Here is a 21125-nt window from a genome sequence, read left to right on the forward strand (position 1 = left end):
GCTTCCCATTCCCTTCCCTTCCCTTCCCATTCCCATATTCCCAGAGTGACTCGCTGAGCAAATTCAAATGGTGCTCTCGCGAGAACTCATGGATTTCCAGGGTAGTCTACTAGCATTTGACTGAAATTCATGTCAACTTTGGGATATGAAAGGGAATCCTTTAAAAAAAAAAAAACATTAGACAATAGCACACATTCAATTTACTGCATCTTTATCAAGACTGCAATGTACACTTTAGTGCATTATGCAGAGGATTTGAAGATTTGAAGCCAACCCACATCAAAGGCTTTTCAGCTATGCAGCTTGGCAACCAGATAGGAATATATAGCCCATAGTTATGGTTTCTTTAGAAGTGAAAGTTAAGAAAATGAATTATGAATTAGAATCATGGATTATTTCAAACAGTGTCTGTTTGATTTTGAGACTCTGTACAACATGTGTGAGTTGCTGTTCTGGTATGAATGAATACAGGATTCGTCACGAATAGGCCTGTATGCAGAAAAACATAGCATTTTTGTTCCCACAAGGATAGAACCTCACCGGGAAATGTTTAGATATCTTAATGTGTGCTGCTAACTGTAGACCCTTAATTAAAAGATTTAATCAAATGTAAAAGCCGCATTGGTGGTTTTTCACACTATAATATTGAGTTGGATGCCTCCATCTAGTGGATACTAATTTAATTACAGTGCATCGTTTTCGTGACCTTTATTCAAATATATGGTTAATGTCTATAACGATCTAAAAGAAGGCGCTATACATAGCCTACGAAATTCAAGTTTGTGTTAAACTTAAATATAATCTGAAACGCATTGCATATCAAAATACGTCGTTTTTGTCGACAGAGATCCTTAATTATATTTTGCAGCCCTAATTGCAAGACATTAACCCTGCCAGCAGGCTACACTGTTGCACAGCTCCTGCGAGTTCGGCAGACCACCTTGCCAAACAGTGTTTCATACCTAGTTGACCAACAACGTTTGCAAAAGTTTGTACATTTTTATGAAATAAAAAGTCTATTTACAAATACATGTGAAAAATAATGTTATTTTTTCACTATGACATGGCACCGTCTAAAAATATACAGTATATATCATGGACTACTTTATGCTATAAACTAGCAATAAACTAAAGTAGGCCTATATTATATAATATTAGCCTATATCATATTTAATCATATGAATTATATTAGTATTATATAATATTATATCTAAAGAAGTATTAACAACATCTTTGGATATCTCATCATCTATAGATATAATTATAATAATCATCATATCCGAGTGATTTTATGTTGTGATTAATGAAATATGCTTCTGATATCGCGTTAGGGGCACAGGTCAATATTATATCAGATAATAAATTATTGTAGCGAGCAGCAAGGGAATAACCGTGGGCCATTTACAAATAATAAACCAAATTGATATAACATTAAAGTGCTACTGCTACTGCTTCGATTAAAGTCTCTCATCAACCGGTATCAACAGATAAATATATAGAGATTCTTTTTTTAATCTTCTACACGTTTGTCACTTGTTCCCGCCCCCTTGAACCGGAACCTTTCCCATCTCACGGCGACAGCGCTGCTTGTTTGTTGCAGCGGATGTAGCCCACTGTAGAGACAACAAACGTTGCGCTCCTGGTCCTGAGAAACGCCTCGTTCGAGGAGCCGAAGTACGGGGATTATGAGTACATCTGGATGCCTCTCTGGAAGAAGACGACAGCCCTGAAACTGTCGCCTGGTTTATATGGTGTGGACTGCGTTCAACAAGGAGATTTGGCAAAGGGAGGGGTGCGCTGCTGATTCTGCCATACCACTACTTGCCTGCCCACCTCTTTACTTTCCTAAATGGCTCCCATGTATAATGTCTCTCGTTTGACCCCGTGGAATGGCGTGTAACGGTCAGTTTCTTGCATATCACTAGTTTGATCCTGACTTGCTTCCTCTGGGCAATCGCGTTACCGCCCCGGTTAGTCTTTTTCAGTTTCTGTCGTGGTTGTAGTTGGCAGGAGGCGGACCTGAATAAAGTGTCCGTGTGCTGCATACTGACTTGGAATATCCACAGCTGAACGCTACATCATGGGGAATACTACCTCCTGTTGTGTTTCATCGAGCCCCAAACACCGGAGAAATAACCACTCGCGGCTGGAACCCTACCGGCCAGAGGCGGAGCTCAGCCGGGAGGATACCGCCTGCAACCTGCAGCACATCAGTGATAGAGAAAATATCGACGGTAAGATGAAGGCAGCACCCTCCCTTCATTCCCATTCCATCCCACATGGCTTGCAACAAGGAGAATGACAGTAATAATTATACATGCAAACTCCACCGTGGGTATAGGTTACTGCAAAAAACACATGTTTTTTTTCCAGTGGGCATATGTCATTTAAATTGAACAACTTGGTATAAAGCTTATATCAATTATAGTAGGTGCAATACAAAATCTAAATACGGTCAGGCAGTTCATTATAGATAATGTAGTTCTTGACGGAAATTGTCAATACTTCCTATTGCATTGTGGTGCCTTGATACTGACCACATGCGTTCTGCAAGGTGTTGACATGTCACTACAGTCCTTGAGCAATTAAGAATGAATGCAATACCCAGTGGATTTGCGCACTGTATTGCCCAATGTGATCCTGACCGCTTGTCTTGTGTTTGTGCGCTAGCCTGGGATGGTGTTGTTTTCCTGCCAAGTCTAGAAGTCTGCTGAGGAGAGCATGACATTATTCAGTCACTTGGACTTACGTCATCGTTCCTCAGTGCGCGTGCTTGTGTTGAGCCCTGGAAGCTCAGCACAGTGAGAGGCTGTCTCGATGCACTTTGTGTAAGAGTTTGAGTCAGAGTTATAGGAGACCTCGTTGACAAGAAGTCACAACAGATGTCATCTTCACTGGTGTGTATGGGTACCGTTCATTCGCACATTTGAACCGATACTTTACTCTATGTAATAACAAAAGTATTTTTAATTGAAAAAAAACAAGTCAAAACTTGTTAATTTCAACATTGTTATCTATTAAGAATATTTTACACAGCACACAAAATCAAACCCCTCCCTACCTCTCTCCCATCCCTACAACCAACCGGCCAGTACCATAGTGTGAGAAGGCTGTTGTATGTCTCAGAGGAAGCACAAGTGATATCCTTTCCAAAATCGAGTAGTCTTGGCAGCGGGGTAACAACGTCTTCTGAGTGAAGACACCTCTGGTGCTCAGACAACCGGGCGGGTAGTGGGTGGGACTGGCTGACCAGTCAATGAAAGGAAGAGTTTTATTATATCAGCCACAAAAATAATGTTTTTTTATAAAAAAAGATACATTACGTTAAAGTGTATCACTGTCCCATGCTGTAATATGTCCCCAGAAATTGTATGCAATTCCGATACTATTTGTTTCATACCATGGTTTCGAAAAATACCCCAAAATGCTAAGCTTATGTGACAGTGAACCAAGACAGTGGATAAAAGCCCAGTAATCTCCAACAAGAACTTATCCAACTAGCTCATTAATGACCTGAGGATATCGATGAAGATCAGGGAGGGTTCAACATCTTCAGCGCAGGCTGCAGGGCTATCAAACAAACTACATTCCAGGGCTTTGAGATATGTTGTGTTTGACCAGGTGGTTTACTCCGGTTAAACATGTTTTCCTGGTCAGCTTTGACTTTGGCAGTCTATGTCCACTTTAAGAAACCGTACCATCACAAAGTGCTGAGTTCGCTACCCAACCTACCAACAATATGTAAGGTCACTTGTTCATAGCAATATGCTCCCATAAGTGACAGAGAGGGTGACATCAGGCGTGCTCTAGAGATGTTGTAGACTTGTATTGTGTAAATACGTTTATTATACTTGCTAAACTGTTTTTCTCTCTCTACATTCAACGAAAGGGAGAGAGATGGAGAGGCCAACGTCAGCCAACAGATATATTGGGCTGTCTTCTAAAAGTCCACAAATCCACCCCATAAAGGAAAACTACTATCACATGCTGTAGCGTATGCCACAAACACGCAATATAATGACTTGATTCATGGTGTTTGGTTGCTGCTCCTGACCCGACGACACTTGACCGCTTGCCAAGCGGGTGGTGTCTCGGTCACGAGCTGCCAAGTCCTCCCAGCGGAGGATGAGGGTTCCCTGTGGTGAGTAATCAGGAGAGCCCCAGGCTCTGGCCCTGGCCCTACACCCCCCCCCTCATCATCAAGAGGGTTCTGTCTACAACATCTCAGAGACCATGTTGTATTGTAGTTTTCTCCTTCTGGCAGAGTTGGTTAGTTGGTGCAGCCTTCATGGATAGTGAGTGAACAAAATGTAAATCTTAATTCATTCTCCATTTATTTTTTTATTGTTATAATTATTGTGCTATTGCAGATCTGCACCATGTTAACAACATGGTCGGGATCTTCATTGACCAATCACAGCAGAGAACGAGGAATGGCATGTGCTTCACATTTGAGAAGGATGAAAGACTTTGTTTGTTAGTTGTGTGTGTGTGTGTGTGTGTGTGTGTGTGTGTGTGTGTGTGTGTGTGTGTGTGTGTGTTGTTTACTCAAGTCATTACCGTTGACCCAGTGGACCCTGTCATTGAGCATCTAATGGCATTCCCAATTTCACATGGAGGAAAAGGCAGGGCTCAGTGTAAAGAAACTGCCTTCCACACAGTGATTCCAATGGCTCATTGTTCTCCGTCTTGTTATCTACAGCCGGCCTTGTGTGAATGCGGAAAGTGGTGGAAGGGTAAAGAATCTAAGTTCTCTCTTACAACAATAAGGACAAATATAAGCGTTTGCATTCCTTATCTGCCTTGTTTCATTCAGGGATAAAACAAATGGACCAAATTTGAGATGGTGGATAGAATTGCATCTTTACTTACATGTATTTTGAAGAATCCATCTATATTTAGTACTTTTTGTGAAGACAAGAGACTAGATCATTTGGTTTAATTAATTATGAGATTTGAACCTGTATTGGTCACATTGGTCACAATGCATCGGATATGCTGGTGAAAGGAGCAGAATTTGTGGTAGATAGACGTAGATCAGATACATCACAGAACACCAAATGTGGGCATGCAACCTACAGTTTGAACACTTCTAGATCCTTCCAAAATCCTCAAGTGTTTTGGTTTGTTTCTTTGTTTTGAGGCGGGCAGTCTGTACACATACAGGAAGCCCAAATACACAACCTTCATCCTTCCAAATTTGTACAAAGAAACAAGTTGCCCATTTGTGTTTCTCGCCTGTCCCCCATTAAAGTGCATTGTGGCAAAAATGCTGCACCACCATCTTCTTTTGTCCACCGCGTATATGAACGGTGACAAATTCTCTTGGAACAATGGCGCACAGTATGCACACAATGGAATTTACACTGGCGCTTTGGCCAGCGTGGTGAGTGCAGAGCCATTGCATATGCCTGGCATGGGATCATTATCTGCATTCACTCCTGTGTGTATTTACACTCAGGGCTAATTATAGCCCAGAGGTTTTGATTTGACTAATATTGGGATAAGCTAAACATTGTGTGTTAGGCTTGTCCTAACAGCAGCATGGTGTTAGTGTGATGAAACTCAACCATTGTAGCGGAGTGAAACTGCCTTCTTTCATAGCGAAGAATTATGCTTGGAGAAGTGACTTCAAGTCCCATCTCTTTCTGTGTATGTATCCAGCTTTCTCTTCTGCTTCTACCTCTTGTGGTTTGGGTTCTTTCTAACTTGATGGATTATCCATACCAAGTAGGATGAAACCTTGGGAATGGGTTTGCTATTAACCATTTATACCAAAGCCAATCCTTGTGGATAATGGTTAAACTACTGGACAGCCACACTTAATGTGTGTGTGTGTGTTCTTATTAGCTGATGCATTGCGTGCTTTGTCTACTTTTCCACGTATTCGCAGACAAAAAAAGAACCAGCTCAACAAATGACTGTTTCCCCTTGCGTCATCATTGTTTCTTTTAACAACAACTAAGCAAATCTTTTTACAGGAACAAAAAAAAAAGACTCTGAACTGATGGGAGACAAAGGAGAGATAATCAATACATGCAATACGTCATACATGTGACTTTAAAGAAGTAATCAGACAATAATGGCAGTCCATTCATTCGATTGGTTTTGCTCAGTGGTGCAGGCAAGCCATAAAATAATGTGATACTGGGGCTGGCATCTTGGATCACGATAGTCTAGGAACACGTTGGTCTATGGCACTACTGGAACCTTCCAGTTACAATACCCGTCTGTCTCCACCACACAACGCTGCCTCAAGCTTCAGGCTGAAGCCAGTCCCCCTGGGCTACGGGATCAGACCTTCATCACTCCCAGTCCCAACCCAGGGAAGAAGGAAGGTTGGACTAATGTTTTTTCAGGGATGCGTTATTCAGGGTCATCATAGTGTATTCACGTTAAAAGTTGTCATAGCTGGTAGCTGGGAGGCATCAAAATGACACAGACAGATAGAGAGACAGACACACCTCTGTAAATTAACTATGGCCCTGAGCTGATTGGTGGGTATCGTCGTTGTTCAAAGGTAGTTAAATCTACGACGAATGAAGTGGGCTAATTAGAATCCAGCGATGCCATTATTTATGCATACAGTTTAAGAGCCGAGGGAGTATTGTAGCTGCGATTCTGAGACTATTTGACCCAGATCTACGACGTATGCAAGTCATTCAGCATTTTTTCCACTGGTTTCTTTTCTTTTCGGTGGGATCAGAAATCGTCTCATTCTCGCCCCTGGCTGAACTGTCGATGGTATGGTATTTTGTTTTCACCAGTCAGGATGTGCCATGTTACGGTGTTACTGTAATTCAACCAAACAAGTCCTTCTGGTATTTGAGCGGGAGTAATTGAGCGTTATAGATGATTCCTCATGATACTGAACTACGCTGTTGGCTCCGCGAGTCTGTCTGTCATACTGGAAACATGAACAGACCTTGACTTTTATTTGACTTGATAGCCAATCATTAGTCAATTGTAATACCTCATATTTGCCCATTTCATAATCAACTTGTTTTTTGGTCACTACAACAGCCCCATGTCTCTTCTCATCAACAAGACTTCATTTTCTAGAGGGGAAAGGTTTCCATCTTCAAAACAAATTGACTGCTTCGAAACGTTAATTAAAGTGCAATTGTCTGTGACAATCTCATTGTGGTGACTTGTTCAATCTGACTCGGCACGGTGTGGCTGAATCTATCCCCTGCCACATTGTAAACTAATTTTCGCTTTCTGTCTTCAAAGCTCTCTTTTTCTCATGTCCCATCTTGCTGACATCTCGAAAGTAATTATGTAATAACAAGATGGAGACAAGGGTGCTCTTGCCACAACGCATTAAGAGGTAAAGAAAAAAACAATAGGTTGCTGTGATGATGAGCAGTGATAAGGTTGACGACAAAGGGCTGTCTTTTGAGTAAACAAAAAATCATGCATGCTTAGGGGTAGAGTTGTTACTAACATTCATTCCAGACATGCTGCGATGCCATAGACGCTGAATATGTTATGAGTAAAGGTGTCAGAAGTGGAACGGGTTATGGACATCAGCCGTTATGGAACATTTGAATCCATGCTCTTTGCCTGTAGTAATTGTGTGGGTGTTAGGGTTAGCAATGCATTGCGTTGCTGGGTTGTGTGCAAGTTGGGAGAAAAAGTAAAATAAGTTGTGAAGGGAATAAGGGACAATAAGCCATGCTGCTAATCAGCTTCCGACAGAGCCCCCCATATCCTTTATCCCCCCCTAATGCAAAAACGTTATGTCACAACTACCAGCAGTGTGCTTTAGTGAATTACGTTATGTTAATTACACAGTCCAAACGCTGTCTCACATAGGAATTGGATCTAAATTAATATCCAAATGGCCCACAGGTATCCAAACGTATTGCCGGATGAGCTTACCATTTTGAAACCGAGGTTTTGTCTTGGTGTTTTGTTCTGTCTTATCTCTGTGAGGAGTAAATGATTCATTGACTTTTAAACGCGTCTGCGATATACAGCGATGTGCACGTAGGGATGCACTATTCTGTGTGTCTCAGTGCGTCTCATCGTATTAATGCTTCTTGCGGCACGCTGCTCACAATGACATCCTAATTTCTCCATTGTGAAACACATGTACAGACACTTAGACATGCAGGGTACACCTGGCCAGGCCGTGCATGCATGCATGCATGCATGCATGCATGCATGCTGTCGGTGTGTGCATGTGTGTTTGTGACAATGTGACCAACCTGCAAAACAACCCTGATACTTTTGTCAATCATTTGAGGTATCAACAGGCTGAATGGACTACATAATTTCTTTCCTTTTGAGCAAAGTTCCCCCCCCCCCCAGTAACCTTAATGTGTTTCAAAATAAGAGTTTATAAAAAGCAGTCCTACTTCTCTTTGAAAGGAACAGCTCTGTGTTCTGCCCTTGTTATGCTCCCTGGTCCCTACCCATAATGCCGTCAGCTACCGATAGTGTGACTCCTCCGTTGCGGCCAATCAATGGCTCCTATTATGCTGAAGGTAAAGAAAAAGGATCCCCTTTAGCTCACTTGTCTTGTTAGAGTGTGGTGCTGATGTTGGATAAAGGAAGTAAATACGGCTGGGCTGAAGGGCCATTTGAAGCACGGACGTTAATCGTATATATCAGGCATATTCGTTGTCTTGAAATGTAAATACTGCTGCTTCTGAATGGGGGGTAAAATACTGATATGTAGAGGTATTTTAAGAACATTTATTGTGCAAAACTGCAATAATGGAAATAAAATAAATGGAACAAAACACGGGTAGGGTTGTGTGGTCATCCAATGCATTGAGACTTAAATGGCCAATGCAGAAATGGTGTCACAGGGGGATCCCAAACCGGACGGGTTGTGTTTAAAAATGTATTTAAATGTACTCAATACTGCAACAATAAACAGCTTACTGCGACACAATGGCAATTTGTTAACAGGAAGAGGAAATGCATTCACACATCCACCTTGGGTGAGCAGAGAGCGAAACGGGGGGTGGGAGGGGGGTGATTAGGTAAGGCGCGGGGGGGGGGCGTCATTCCTCAGGCATGACGTTACCACTTCCTCTGCCGCTGGCGGAATTAGCACATGAGCTATGAACTGAGAAACACATGCCTCACCTCAAGTCCTCCACAACGAACCAAGAGGCATACAGCCATTAAGTAATGCCACCATGTTTTGTAGTTCTAGTTCAGCAGGAGATAGCGGTGGTTTCTGTCTTGGCCTTCTTCTGTGTTCCCGGTGGTTCTAGCAGAGCAGCGGTCAAGGCTAATCTCCGAGGCTAATTGAGCGTGCTCCCGTCAGATGGGTCTGCCGGTGCTGGCAAATGGGCAATGTTAGCTGTTCCAGCAGGTGTGGTGATAATAAGCATATACCTGGTCAACTGCCTCTGGCGCCACCATGACCAGTAGCACAGAACCAACCAATCAGGTGAGCCATGATAAGGCATGGCACTGCTGAAGAGATCTACATACTCATTTCATTCGGGTTTCAATTTGCTGTGTTTTTATTCGACTATCTCTGCGTCGACGGCAGTCCGGCAACACACTGTTTATTCCTCTGTTTTAAGCATGTGTTGCGTTCTGTGGAAGTGTCAACACGTTCCGAGTGTGGCTCCGAGCTTGGCACAGATGGGCTCCCTGTTTGTCGATGGCTCCTTCCACAGCGTGATACAGGGCCGACCACAGGGAGAGAGAAGCAGGGAGAGACTGCAAGAGGGGGAGAGAGGAAACACTAGTGTGAAGGGACGTGTGTGTGTGTGTGTGTGTGTGTGTGTGTGTGTGTGTGTGTGTGTGTGTGTGTGTGTGTGTGTGTGTGTGTGTGTGTGTGTGTGTGTGTGTGTGTGTGTGTGTGTGTGTGTGTGTGTGTGTCGGTTTAGGACATCACATGGCTGAATCAACGGTGCATCAGCGTTCATTGAATCAGTGTTCACTTCCTGCACTGCTCACGTAACTTACATTCTGGGTGCTATTCTTTATTTCTTTGGTGCCAGCTGGCCGAGTGGCAAGTCCTCTTACAGTGTCTGCCACACTGTTGATGTGTTTTGGTCTAATAAGATTCTTATAGTTACATCATCACCCTTATTGCAATCAACACTTACGGCAAAGTCTCTGGTTGTCGTCCCTGCTCACTGGGATTGACAAAGCTTAGTATTTTAATTGCTCTAGAAACGCTAGTACTACGAACCAGAGACAAATGTGATCCGTCTTTTCCAAGTTTCTATAATTGTGGAGGATTAGTGAATGAGAGAAGAGACAGACAGTGGCAGCTTCTTTTCACAAGAACTGCAGAGGAGCATCAATCATATGTGAAATAATTGCACTGTTGCAGTAAAACCAAAAAATAGGAAATGCCATTTCTTGTGACAGCTGGAAAAGGAAGCTTCCCTTGCAGGTGTTGATACTAAATCGAATTGGTGGGCAGGAATATGCTCTTCCGGACGGATCAGGCTTAAACTTTATCCCCTTCTCAGCCACGTGTGTGTGTGGTACAGTGTGTGGGGTGCAGAGAGCGGCCAAGAGAGGCAGCAGCCATTGAGCAGTCATGCTGTACAGAGCTGTTGTTCACCAGCTTGCACTTACCAGCTTCTTTTCCCCAGAATGGATGACAGATGTTGTTGAGGAATATCAATCTGCAGGTTTTTTGGCCTTCTGTAAAAACAAAACTGCAAGAATCTGTCAATTCAGTTTTTTTGAACTAGCGTTACTAATTGTTCCTGTTGAAACGTTTTTGCAACATGTTTGATTTACTAAATGAAGATCCCCTGGTGTGTGTGTGTGTGTGGGGGGGGGTGTGTGGGTGTGTATGTGTGTTGCGAGGCTTGCTTGACAAGGAATATGCCGGTAACAACAAATGTCTATTTAAATGGGGGATTGTTTCACCAATGCTGAGACAGCCAACCAGCCGGCCCCTCCGTCAGGCGTCCGACCCTGCTGTGCAGGTGCAGCAGCAGCCCTGGCTGGCTCCTAATTGCTGCCCCGCCCAGGACGTCTGGTTGAGGTCCCAACCAGGGATCACGAGAAGCCCACCTTGTCAGACCAAAGGCCCCTCCTTCACAGATTTAATTGGCTGTCAGCCTCGTAGCGACATTTGGCATGCAAACACACGTAAACATACTGTCAAACAGACAAACACTGGCACAGACAATGCCCTTTAATCAGCCCGATGAATCATGTTTGTTTCAACCAAAATGTCCATGGGAATGCTAGGTTTTAGAAATTCCCATCTGTCTCTGTATTAGACAGTAATGCATTAGCTGTGACAGGTTTAATCTGTGATGTTTGGCATGTTGGATCTCGTTGAAAGGGTTATTGGATTATTATCAATTAGGTTGATTTGAACAAAAAAAGGTGATTTGGACTAAAGCCCAAGGGCCTGTATTTTTGACACGCATGATGTATACGCAAGTTATATATCTTTCTGTGTACATCAGTTTTCTATTGCTTTTGATCTCGCTCTCTCTCTCCTGATGACACTCATCTGACACTTTGTCTCCATTTGACACTTTGCCCTCTGACCGGCTGGCAGTTTGAATCCTGAGCCTGCCTCATTCTTTAGCAGTGTTATGCTTTTGGCTACACCAACGTCCTTAATGCTCAAGGTGGGATTTGGGTGCAGTTTGTGTTACGTGAAAGAGGATCAGAGGGTAAAGGGATCGGTGCACGAGAGAAAGAGGGAGTAGGGGAGAGAAGGGGAGGAAAGAGATTGTACAGGAATAAGCTACTGAGCCTCGTCTTTTACTCCTTTGATGGGTCTGCCGTTGCCAGCTGATTCCTTTTCAAGCATGCGTTGCCTGGTTACCGTGATCCAAAGAGGAGGGGGATGTGGTTGGTTTGTGTTCACCCCCAGCCTGACACCAGCCACCCTCCCCAACCCCTTCACTCCTTTTGGGTTTGTTACCGAGAGCAGAACCCCTTTCTGAAGGTTGTGTGGTCCTCAACCCCTTACTGTCGAGTTCATCAATCACACGCTAGGGCTGCACGATTATTGCCAAAATGATTATCACGATTATTTTGATCAATATTGATATCACGATTATTTACGACGATTATTCATGGGGGAGGGGGGGTGGGGCGCGATTACGGCCTGGCGGAGTTGTTGAGAGGGGGGGGGGGGGGGGGGGGCGGGAGCGATTATGGGCTCGTGGAGTTGTTGAGTATGTACAGCGCAGTACATGCTCGCTTTTATTGAGAATGAGGAGTCACGTGATTTTTGGGGAGGGGAGGGGGGGTTTCAGCCCGTCCGCCATGATGGCATCCACGGCTATCGGTTGCCAGGTGCAACGTTGTCAGAGCGGCATAGAGACCGATGAGGAAATACGCAACATAGACGCAGGAGACATTACGAGATAGAAATAAAGAGTGAAGGGCAATTTCCACCAGAACCGTCACGGAAGCGGCACGGCAATAAAAACGTTCGCCGAAGACATTAGAAACCATTATAGTCAATGTAGGCTATTCCACTGGATACGGCAGCGGCACGGAACCAAACCGGCACTACTTTTTTTGAAAGTTGCCGGTTCGCAGCCGTGTCTCAGAACACTTGTACAGCCATTCAGTTTATGATCTTTATTCATTAATTGCGCTGCGGCCGAAATGACGCGGATATTCTCTGTTATTATGTTAACATAAGCACCGCGGAAACCACTGCTGTCAGTGTACCTTCCAACACGGCGGGAAAGGGGTGGGGGGGCTCTGTGCCGTGACGACAACTCCTCATTCTGGGGCGTGGGCGGAGCTCGTTTCTTTTTTGGTTTTATTTTTTTTGCAGATATTATTAAAAAAAAAAAAATGTGGGTGGGGAGCACGCATTTGAAATATCACGAGAACACTACGTGTCATCGTGGGAAGCCAATATCGTCATCGTGATAAAAATTTGATATATTGTGCAGCCCAATCACACGCGCACACTCACGCACTCACTCACTTGTTTACTCGTTCACACATACTCACTCACTCACTCATACTCTCTCATACTCACTCACTCACCCACTCACACTCTCTCTCACTCTCACTCTCTCTCATTCACTCACACACTCTCTCTCTCCAGGGCCAGTGAGGTTTAATAAGAGACATCTGAAAATTAGAATTAAACCTGAACACGCACGCGCACCCACACCCCACCGAGTTAAGAGCGAGCCCAAATGTAATCTAGTTTTATTACTGCTGTCCACACAGATGTCACTTCTGCCAGCCCTAACCCTTTTTTTTTTGTCCATTCCACCAAATGGGGTGGGAGTTAAGAATCTTGTCACGGTAGAGGTTAGATTGGTTCTCTCATCACTGCCTTGCGCTGAGGGTCTGGGCTCTGATGACAGATGAGGATGCCCCCCTATTTTCCCCTTCAGGCGGACAGGAAGGGCTGCTCAGGGAGGACAGACCTCCCGGACCCTGGGAGTGATTGATTATCGTGGAGGGGAGTTTGTCTTCATTGCATTTGAACATTTTTGATAGGATGCATCAAATGTCTGCCCATTTAAAAAATACACAGAAAAAATTGATTGCAGAAAAAATGCTATTAAGTATGTGATAAAAGGGCAAAGGTATCATGATTGTAATGTCTCGAGTTCAGGTGTCTGATATGAGGCCTCCAGCCACATCTGGAGCCACGGTCACAAAATGCAGTCTTTGCATCCGTCAAGTTTAGAGCACTGCATACCCTCCTTGCTTGAAGCCGCTACGCCCCCTTAGCAAATAGCAAAAGTAAAGATGACTGATCATCACTGGATGGAGAATGCAGTGGATGCTGTGTGTGCAGTGAACCATTTGGACAATGTAGCACAAACCATATTGAACCTTTTTTGTATATATTTTTTTCCCCTTTGCTGATTGTTCTGTTCTTTTAATGTTTCTATTTTTAAACCAAACGCTCCGTGTGATCATTTTAGGATGGGATGTGCTTGAGAAACAAAGAGTACTTGTTATTCAGGTACCAGCTTTCGCACACCATGTGATTTCATCTTTTTTTCTTTGTCTTTTTTTTGAATCTCCATCTGTCTGTCGGAAGTCACAAAGTAAATTAGAGACACGCAATACTGAAGGGAGATATTAAAGCTTTAACCTCTTATGGGTTAAAGGTAATGGCTAGTTCTGGATTGTTCTTGTGTGTGTATTTGTTGTGATTTTCTGTGTGAATGGCTGACAGTTGAGTGATGTTTTTCATTATTCTGGCTTGATGTTGCGTTTCACTGCAATAACTGACAGAACCCAAGAAGTGTTTCGGACTGGCAGGGTGGCGTTGACCGCGTGCGCGTGTGTAAACAAGTGTCTTTCATCGATGTTCCTTCCCACCGCTGAGGCTGACGCCACTACATCCCATTGACCATATCGCAAAGCACTTTAATATCTCCCAAGATGTGCACGAGAACCGGGCTTCATGAATGACGGAGAGAGAGAGAACGCTTACGTTTACTAGTAATCATGGTAACCGACTGATACATCTTGAGATTATAAAAGAAAACCCCCTGTTGCCGCTCCGTTCCTCTGGGAGTTTCGGTCGCCGTACAGCACAGAAATAGCTCTGATAAACCCTCCTCGTAAACTAGGGAGTGGAGCGCTCCACCAGATGGCTCAGCGTCTGCTTACCGCTTCACTGTCTTCCACTCAAATCTCCCATCAAGCACAAATCTTGTGATGATCCTACCAACAGCAGAAAAAAAGGCTAAATCTGTCTCCTGAGCACTGGGGGGTTGGCATGTGACCACATTGTGGTAAGAGGGCAGGGACACGCGTTCAAAATGTTTATGTTTAAAAATGGTTAGGGTGAGGATGATGATGATGCCCATCAGCCAGAGGGTGCTGGACATTCTCCTGGTCCTCTAACTCGGACTGATGTTCTGAGTTCTGACCCAGTGCCAGACCGTGTGCCAGGCGGCCAAGAACAGCTTCAGGTGATGGGAGAACAACTACTTGCCAGTCCCCCAGCATTTACAGAGGTTTATTCCTGTTGTCAGTGTAAAGTCAGCGTGTGCTGTGAGGGCTTCCCTGGAGGCCTGTTGGATCTTGTGATTGGATCACTTTTCTTTTCTTTTTTTTTTTTAAGTTAAAAGCACCATGTAAGCTATCACGATTTCCAATCAATGAGAACATGCCACCCAAAAACCTGCATGAACTCGCTATGCGTTTTGAAGGACTGGCTCACGTTGAAAAGCATGGCCCCTTCATATCTCATTGAGGTTGAACACTTCAACACTAAATGTGTTATTTTACATTCTTCAATGTACACAGAAACTAGTGTGATGGCCTTGGTCAATCACACTGAATTCCAAGTAACTTAACTTTGAGTCACAGCCTCATCAGCTTTACTATTTCACTCTCACCCTGGCCTTCATTGTCAATATGGTCTTTGTTATCGTTCATCCTTTCTATTTCCAAGCTGTCCTCCACAAATCACCAACATCTGACCGGGCTCAGAATAAACTGAAGCGACCACTCCGGTTGCAGTGAGCGTTCAGGGCTTGGCTTCTGCTCATGTGCTTTGTGCTTCTGTGTCAAGTATAAAATCGGGTATTGCTATAGACAATATTTCAGTGAGTGTGGGCTTCTTATTCTAAGCGACGATACAATTCCCTTTACACATTGGTTCCTATTTTATGGCTCAGGTTACAGGTGAGGGGACCAAATTAAGGATGCTGTCTGCGTTTCCATGGTATCTTTGTTTGCTGTCATGGAGACCGGCAGAAATGGGTTGGGGCCAAAGTGGTCCATAGACTTGGCCCGTGCCTGAGTGTTGCATGTCATTACGACACGCACACGCGCACACACACACCTTAGACTCACTCCCACCCCGCATCCATCGAACAATGGTGTGTTCCTTGTCCCTGCTCTGCCTCATTTCCTTGGCACTTCCTGAAATGCAGGAAATGTGTGTTCTCCCCAGGGGACAAAGTGGGTGAGGAAGGTAGGGGGGTGTGTGTGTGTGTGTGTGTGTGTGTGTGTGTGTGTGTGTGTGTGTGTGTGTGTGGGAAGAGAGGGGGACCTCGCTCTGTGATAACAAAGGTCATCTTGACACAAGGAGTGCCACTCCCCGAGAATGGGGATAAAGGTTCCCACTTTCCCTGCATATTGAATAATTAATCGTTCATCTTTACACTTCTATTCATAATAAAGTGCTCCAATTCCATGAGTGACGGCTGCTGCATGTGTGATGCTAGTGACAAATGTGCTCTGAAAACGCATAGATACACCTCTAATTGCACACAGAAGTGCACATGCATCCTTCAAAAAGGGTCACATTTCTTCCCACACACACTCACAGACATCTTCTCCGCCCACACCACATTGTGTGTGTGTGTGTGTGTGTGTGTGTGTGTGTGTGTGTGTGTGTGTGTGTGTGTGCGTGTGCGTGCATGTCTGTCCTCTGTGGTTCTTGAAGTACCGCTCATGCACAATAGGACGGGCAGTTCAAAAGACTCTGAAGACAATATGTCCCGTTTCCAAAGGAGCCCGGACACATAGTCTCTCCTTTTCTGCTATCCCTTACCTTTTAAGGGCATGAGCGGCCCATTTTGTCCAAGATACAATTTCAGGAGATGGAGGATTGTAATAGAATGTGAGGTGCGCGCAAGGCCATTAAAGATGGACAACACAAACTTGTCATTTTGAGATTTATGTTCATTTATTTAGTCGGCGTCGCCCATGCTCTTTTCCTCCGACACTGCCTCTTTCTTTCTCACACTCTACTCCTTCCTCTTTCTCTCTCTATCTTTCCTGTCCATGCAGTTTCTCCAATTCTCCTCTTCCCACTGTGGGCGTTGGTCTTGTTCACCTCTTCCTGTTTCACTGATGTCATTCGTGGAACCACCAAGGGGGTGCGGGGAGGGGGGGATGTGCGCACACACACGTTCGCGTCAAGTGCTGCTTCTATCATCCTACCTCATAAGCATCAGCTCCTAGACTGCCCTGCTACGATTTAGATTTAGGATTTACAATTTGAATTTGCTCAGCAAGTCACTCTGGGAACGAGCAATATACTCACTCCCCGATTCCCCTGGATCCGGACATTAACCAATCACATCGGTGTATCTGATACAGGCGGGCCATTTTCATTACAACTTTCTAGATGTGGGTCTGGATTTCCATGCTACCACCCGATGGCACTCGATGATATATATATATATATATCACTTTCCATTTTTAGATTTACTGATGGCATTGGGAACAATGTGTTAATAACCTTTTGACACAATTATTGCCATTAGGCAAAATCAATTTTGGTAACATCCTGATTTATTATTATGATGAATAAATTATGGAATTCTACGCCGGCTTCTTAAGACAGACCCCTGCTGGTGGATATCGGACACTGCACATTTTATGGGCATATGCAAGTCAAAGACCATTGAGTTTAGACAATATGTCTGTGGTGTCTTTGACTCAAGACCACAGGTCTCCTCCCCGCTGACCGGTCATGTGTTGAGGTGTGGAGCTCCGACCGGGTGCCCTTGGCGTTCCCTGGGTGCTCCCTGGGTGCCGTGTGCAAGGACGGTGATTTAAAACGAAACCCGTGTTTGCTCAGAGCATCAATTGCACAAACGGCTGTTTGTAGAGCACTCTTTAGTGACACATCGCTGGCGAGTAAACGGCTCTCCACTTTTTAATCGTGGCTGTTTAAACACAGGGTGCTGAATCCATTGGCTCATTTTCCAACCCATGATCATGTTTTGTTCATCGCCTGCCTACTCATGAAGAGTATGCCGTTCCCTTTGTTTGTTAAGTTAAATCAAACAAATTGTGACACAATATGAATGCTGAATTCAATGGCACACTGATACCATTGTAGAAGTTACTACCGTTTTTGTTTGGTTTAAGTTCAGTGGAAACTGGTTCAAGTTCAGTGGAAAACGACTTCCTCCCCAGTCGCTCTGCCCTACACTACCCTGACTGCCAGTGCCACACAAGACACGGAAACTATAATTTTCACACCAGGCTGGGAGTCTGGTTTGACCACACATGCTGGGGACTGAATGAACATGAGGCCATGCACTCCTGGTAGTCCTGGTATTGTCCTCAAATATTGTCCTCAAATATGTGTTGTGTTATCCAACTAGAACGCTCACATTCAACATATGCCAAATTTAAACAAGGGAAAACTTTGATGTTTAATTGACCAAAAAAACACAGCTTTTAAACAACACTAGAATAGCTGTAGCAGCAGCTATAAATGGCGATGACCGCTGTAGCTAAGCCTGCGTTTGAGTGCAGGACAAACAAGAACAACAATGGCAGAGCCGCGGGCTGTTTGTGTGTCAACTCTGAATTGTCACTTTAAATCCCACAGTAAATCACCTTTTTTCGATTGTCTTTGTCTTCCTGCGTCTAAAACGTCTTGTCTCTTTTCCCTCTCCCCCCTCCAGACCTTCCCATGGAGTACAACCCCTCGGACCACCCGCGTGCCAGCACCATCTTCCTGAGCAAGTCGCAGACGGACGGTAAGTAACCTTGGTACCGTTCTGCAGAACCTTCACGTTGGCCTTCCGTCTGCAGACGTCTCTTCTCGTCCCCATCCCCCGCCCAGCCCTCTCTCTCCATCACAGACCTGGTGTCCGCAGATTCACAGAGTTGGAGATGAGTCTGATTCGTTTAATGGATGTCCTTGTTGAAATGATACACTGGCCGGCACTGATCCACACCTATCACTGTATGTAGACTTTCATAACACAGTTGGCCCTTTTCATAATACTCTAGAGGATTCAAAACAAAACATAGCATTTTTTTTCACGCATAAAGTTCATGCAGATTTTCAAATTGTACACATATTTTCACATGTTTAATGCCATGATAATAAAAATAATCTATTTAAATAGGGACGCGAGATCCATTTTGATTCTGAAGGGACATAAATAGAGCCGATAATTGGAAGCCAACCATGCTTCCGTTGGCTGAACCATAGGGCCTAACAAGCGCTGCCGACGTTGTCACAATGTATACAGAACTTGGGCCCCTGAGTACAACCAAGGGGTTCGGGGCCTAGTAGATTAGTGAGCCAAACCGTGAACATGTCGTTGACGGTTTGGACAATTTTTGGGGGCGGGGGGGGGGGGGGGGGGACACAGCACGATGGTAATTTGAAATCCATGTTCAGCTAGGGTTCCAGGCAAATATCGACCTGGTTTTAACACGAGAAATCACAACAAATATCAAAAACGTTAAAGATGTGTTGAAACAATACAAAGCTCCTAGGGGGGTTGGTATCTATTCAACAGATGTTTAGATCCTGCCGGTGGTTTCCTAGAGACAGCACAAAGGCAAAAGCAATTAATTTATGGGAATTTATGGCGCTTGGTTAACCATAATTAATTATTAGATGTCAGTTTGTTGGTAACAAACAACAGGTTATCATCAATCAATCGGTTATGTGCATTAAGAAGCAGGTGGTTATCGGTTATCTTAAAGGCAAAAAAGAAAATTCTATATTGTGTATCCTTACCTTATCAAATTATAATAAGGATGAAAGAAAAAAAAAAAACTAATGGCGTGCAAATTACGACCGTCATAAAACTGCATGCCAATTTGCTCTGGGGCAGAAAAGTGTGTGTGTGTGTGTGTGTGTGTGTGTGTGTGTGTGTGTGTGTGTGTGTGTGTGTGTGTGTGTGTGTGTGTGTGTGTGTGTGTGTGTGTGTGTGTGTGTGTGTGTGTGTGTGTGTGTGTGTGTTCTTTGAAGCTGCAGTCTTTGTACTTTGAATGTGCAGGAATAATGCATGCTGCACAGCTCCCCAGATAGGTGTAAGGCAGTCACATTATGCAACCAGGCGAGGGAGGTAATCCACTCTGTGGGTCGTTTTCGATACCTTGTTTGTTTACCGATACTGAAATCCCCAACAGGTCTCTCAAACATCCCCCCTAGCCCTGGCGGATTTAAAAACCCAAAAGGGGCAAAAAAAAAATGCTGCTTCGGTTTATTAACGAAACGGCACCAACTCAATAATTGCGTGTGTGGCAACAAACAACCGCCTATCCAAAGCTTGTCCTATAGATTTGAGTACTGGCGTTGACGAGCAGGGGGAGAGAGAGCTTGATAGGCCTCACACACATCCTTCCACACTTTTGAGACAACAATTTGAGACTGTTGTGTTTTTTCAGTGGCCGTTCCCAGCAAGAGAGGTGAGTACGTGTGCGGCCGGCCGTTGGGGCAGGTTCTCGGTGGGCCCACTCTGTGCTTGGCTGTTTCAGCTTGAACCCTGCCCCCCCCTCCCAACCCCTCCTCGGTTGAGCCAGGCTATGTCAGCCTGTGCGCTACGCACCGCCCGTCTCCTGTCAGCAGCCTGTGTGCATTCGCCCGCTCCAGTGGCCAAGCACTGTCGTGGTGTGCGTGTGACAGTGAAAGTGTGAGTGTGTGCTTTGCGTGGTGGGGATATCATAAACAGTGTCACCTCATTGTTTGACTTTTAAAGACACGAATACGGAAACACGCCCTCTGCCTGTGTCACAGTGATAGGCATAACAACACATTATTATGTGTTGTTCTATTTTGAAGCCATAACCAAAACGGTCTCGCTGCTTTTTATAATGTGTGTGTGTGCGTGTGCGCGCATTATGATCTGGGTTGCATAATATTCCATCACACGATAATTTAGAATGCACACTTTATTATTAGGAAGATAACAGAAAGGAAGCAAATTGCTTGTGTAAGGGCACCTTCACACTGGGGTTAGTGAGATGGCTCTAGAACGTTGTGAAGCACTTTTCAAAATGCTTGAGTGTGAGGGAAAAGGTGAGAGACGAAAGGGTGGGTGTGTGTGTGTGTTGTTGTGCTTTTCCAGCAATCTTAGTCATGCCCTTGTGTGTTATTTTACATCACAGCAAAACACGGACGGATAGACACATGTTAAACACACACATACACACACACACACACCTTCACAACCTTTGTGTCAGCCAATGGCTGTTGCCACATTTCATGCGAAACAACATGGCACACGGTAAAAATGAGCTCAGTCTTTCTCCAAGACACACAAATCATCAGGTCCACTGAGCAGCACAATTAACCTCACAAATGACATCTTTCCCAGTGAGGCAAACCATTTTCTTGGAGCATGAATCTCCCTCTTAAGAATACAGTAAGCTCCATCGGCCCGTTTAATATGGAAACTGTCGGTGCAACAGAGTTGGCGCAGAATCGTGAAAACCATAACAATGAATCATTT

General features: G+C 44.4%; 1 protein-coding gene across 3 annotated transcripts in view; it reads left to right on the plus strand.

Moving 5' to 3' along the window:
- Positions 1 to 1603: 1603 nt before the first annotated feature.
- ccny (cyclin Y) overlaps positions 1604 to 21125 on the plus strand; it is a 33081-nt gene continuing 13559 nt past the window's right edge. For 2 of the 3 annotated variants that reach the window (XM_084475545.1, XM_084475546.1), the window contains exons 1-3: positions 1604 to 2234; positions 18336 to 18410; positions 20062 to 20082. In XM_084475545.1, coding sequence (XP_084331671.1) covers positions 2081 to 2234; positions 18336 to 18410; positions 20062 to 20082 — 250 coding nt within the window. In that variant the 5' untranslated portion in view covers positions 1604 to 2080. The remainder of the gene's footprint in view (positions 2235 to 18335; positions 18411 to 20061; positions 20083 to 21125) is intronic. The other variant, XM_084475547.1, reaches the window with a different exon arrangement.

This window comes from Micromesistius poutassou (assembly GCF_964030765.1).
Source record: "Micromesistius poutassou genome assembly, chromosome: 11".
Lineage (NCBI taxonomy): Eukaryota > Metazoa > Chordata > Actinopteri > Gadiformes > Gadidae > Micromesistius > Micromesistius poutassou.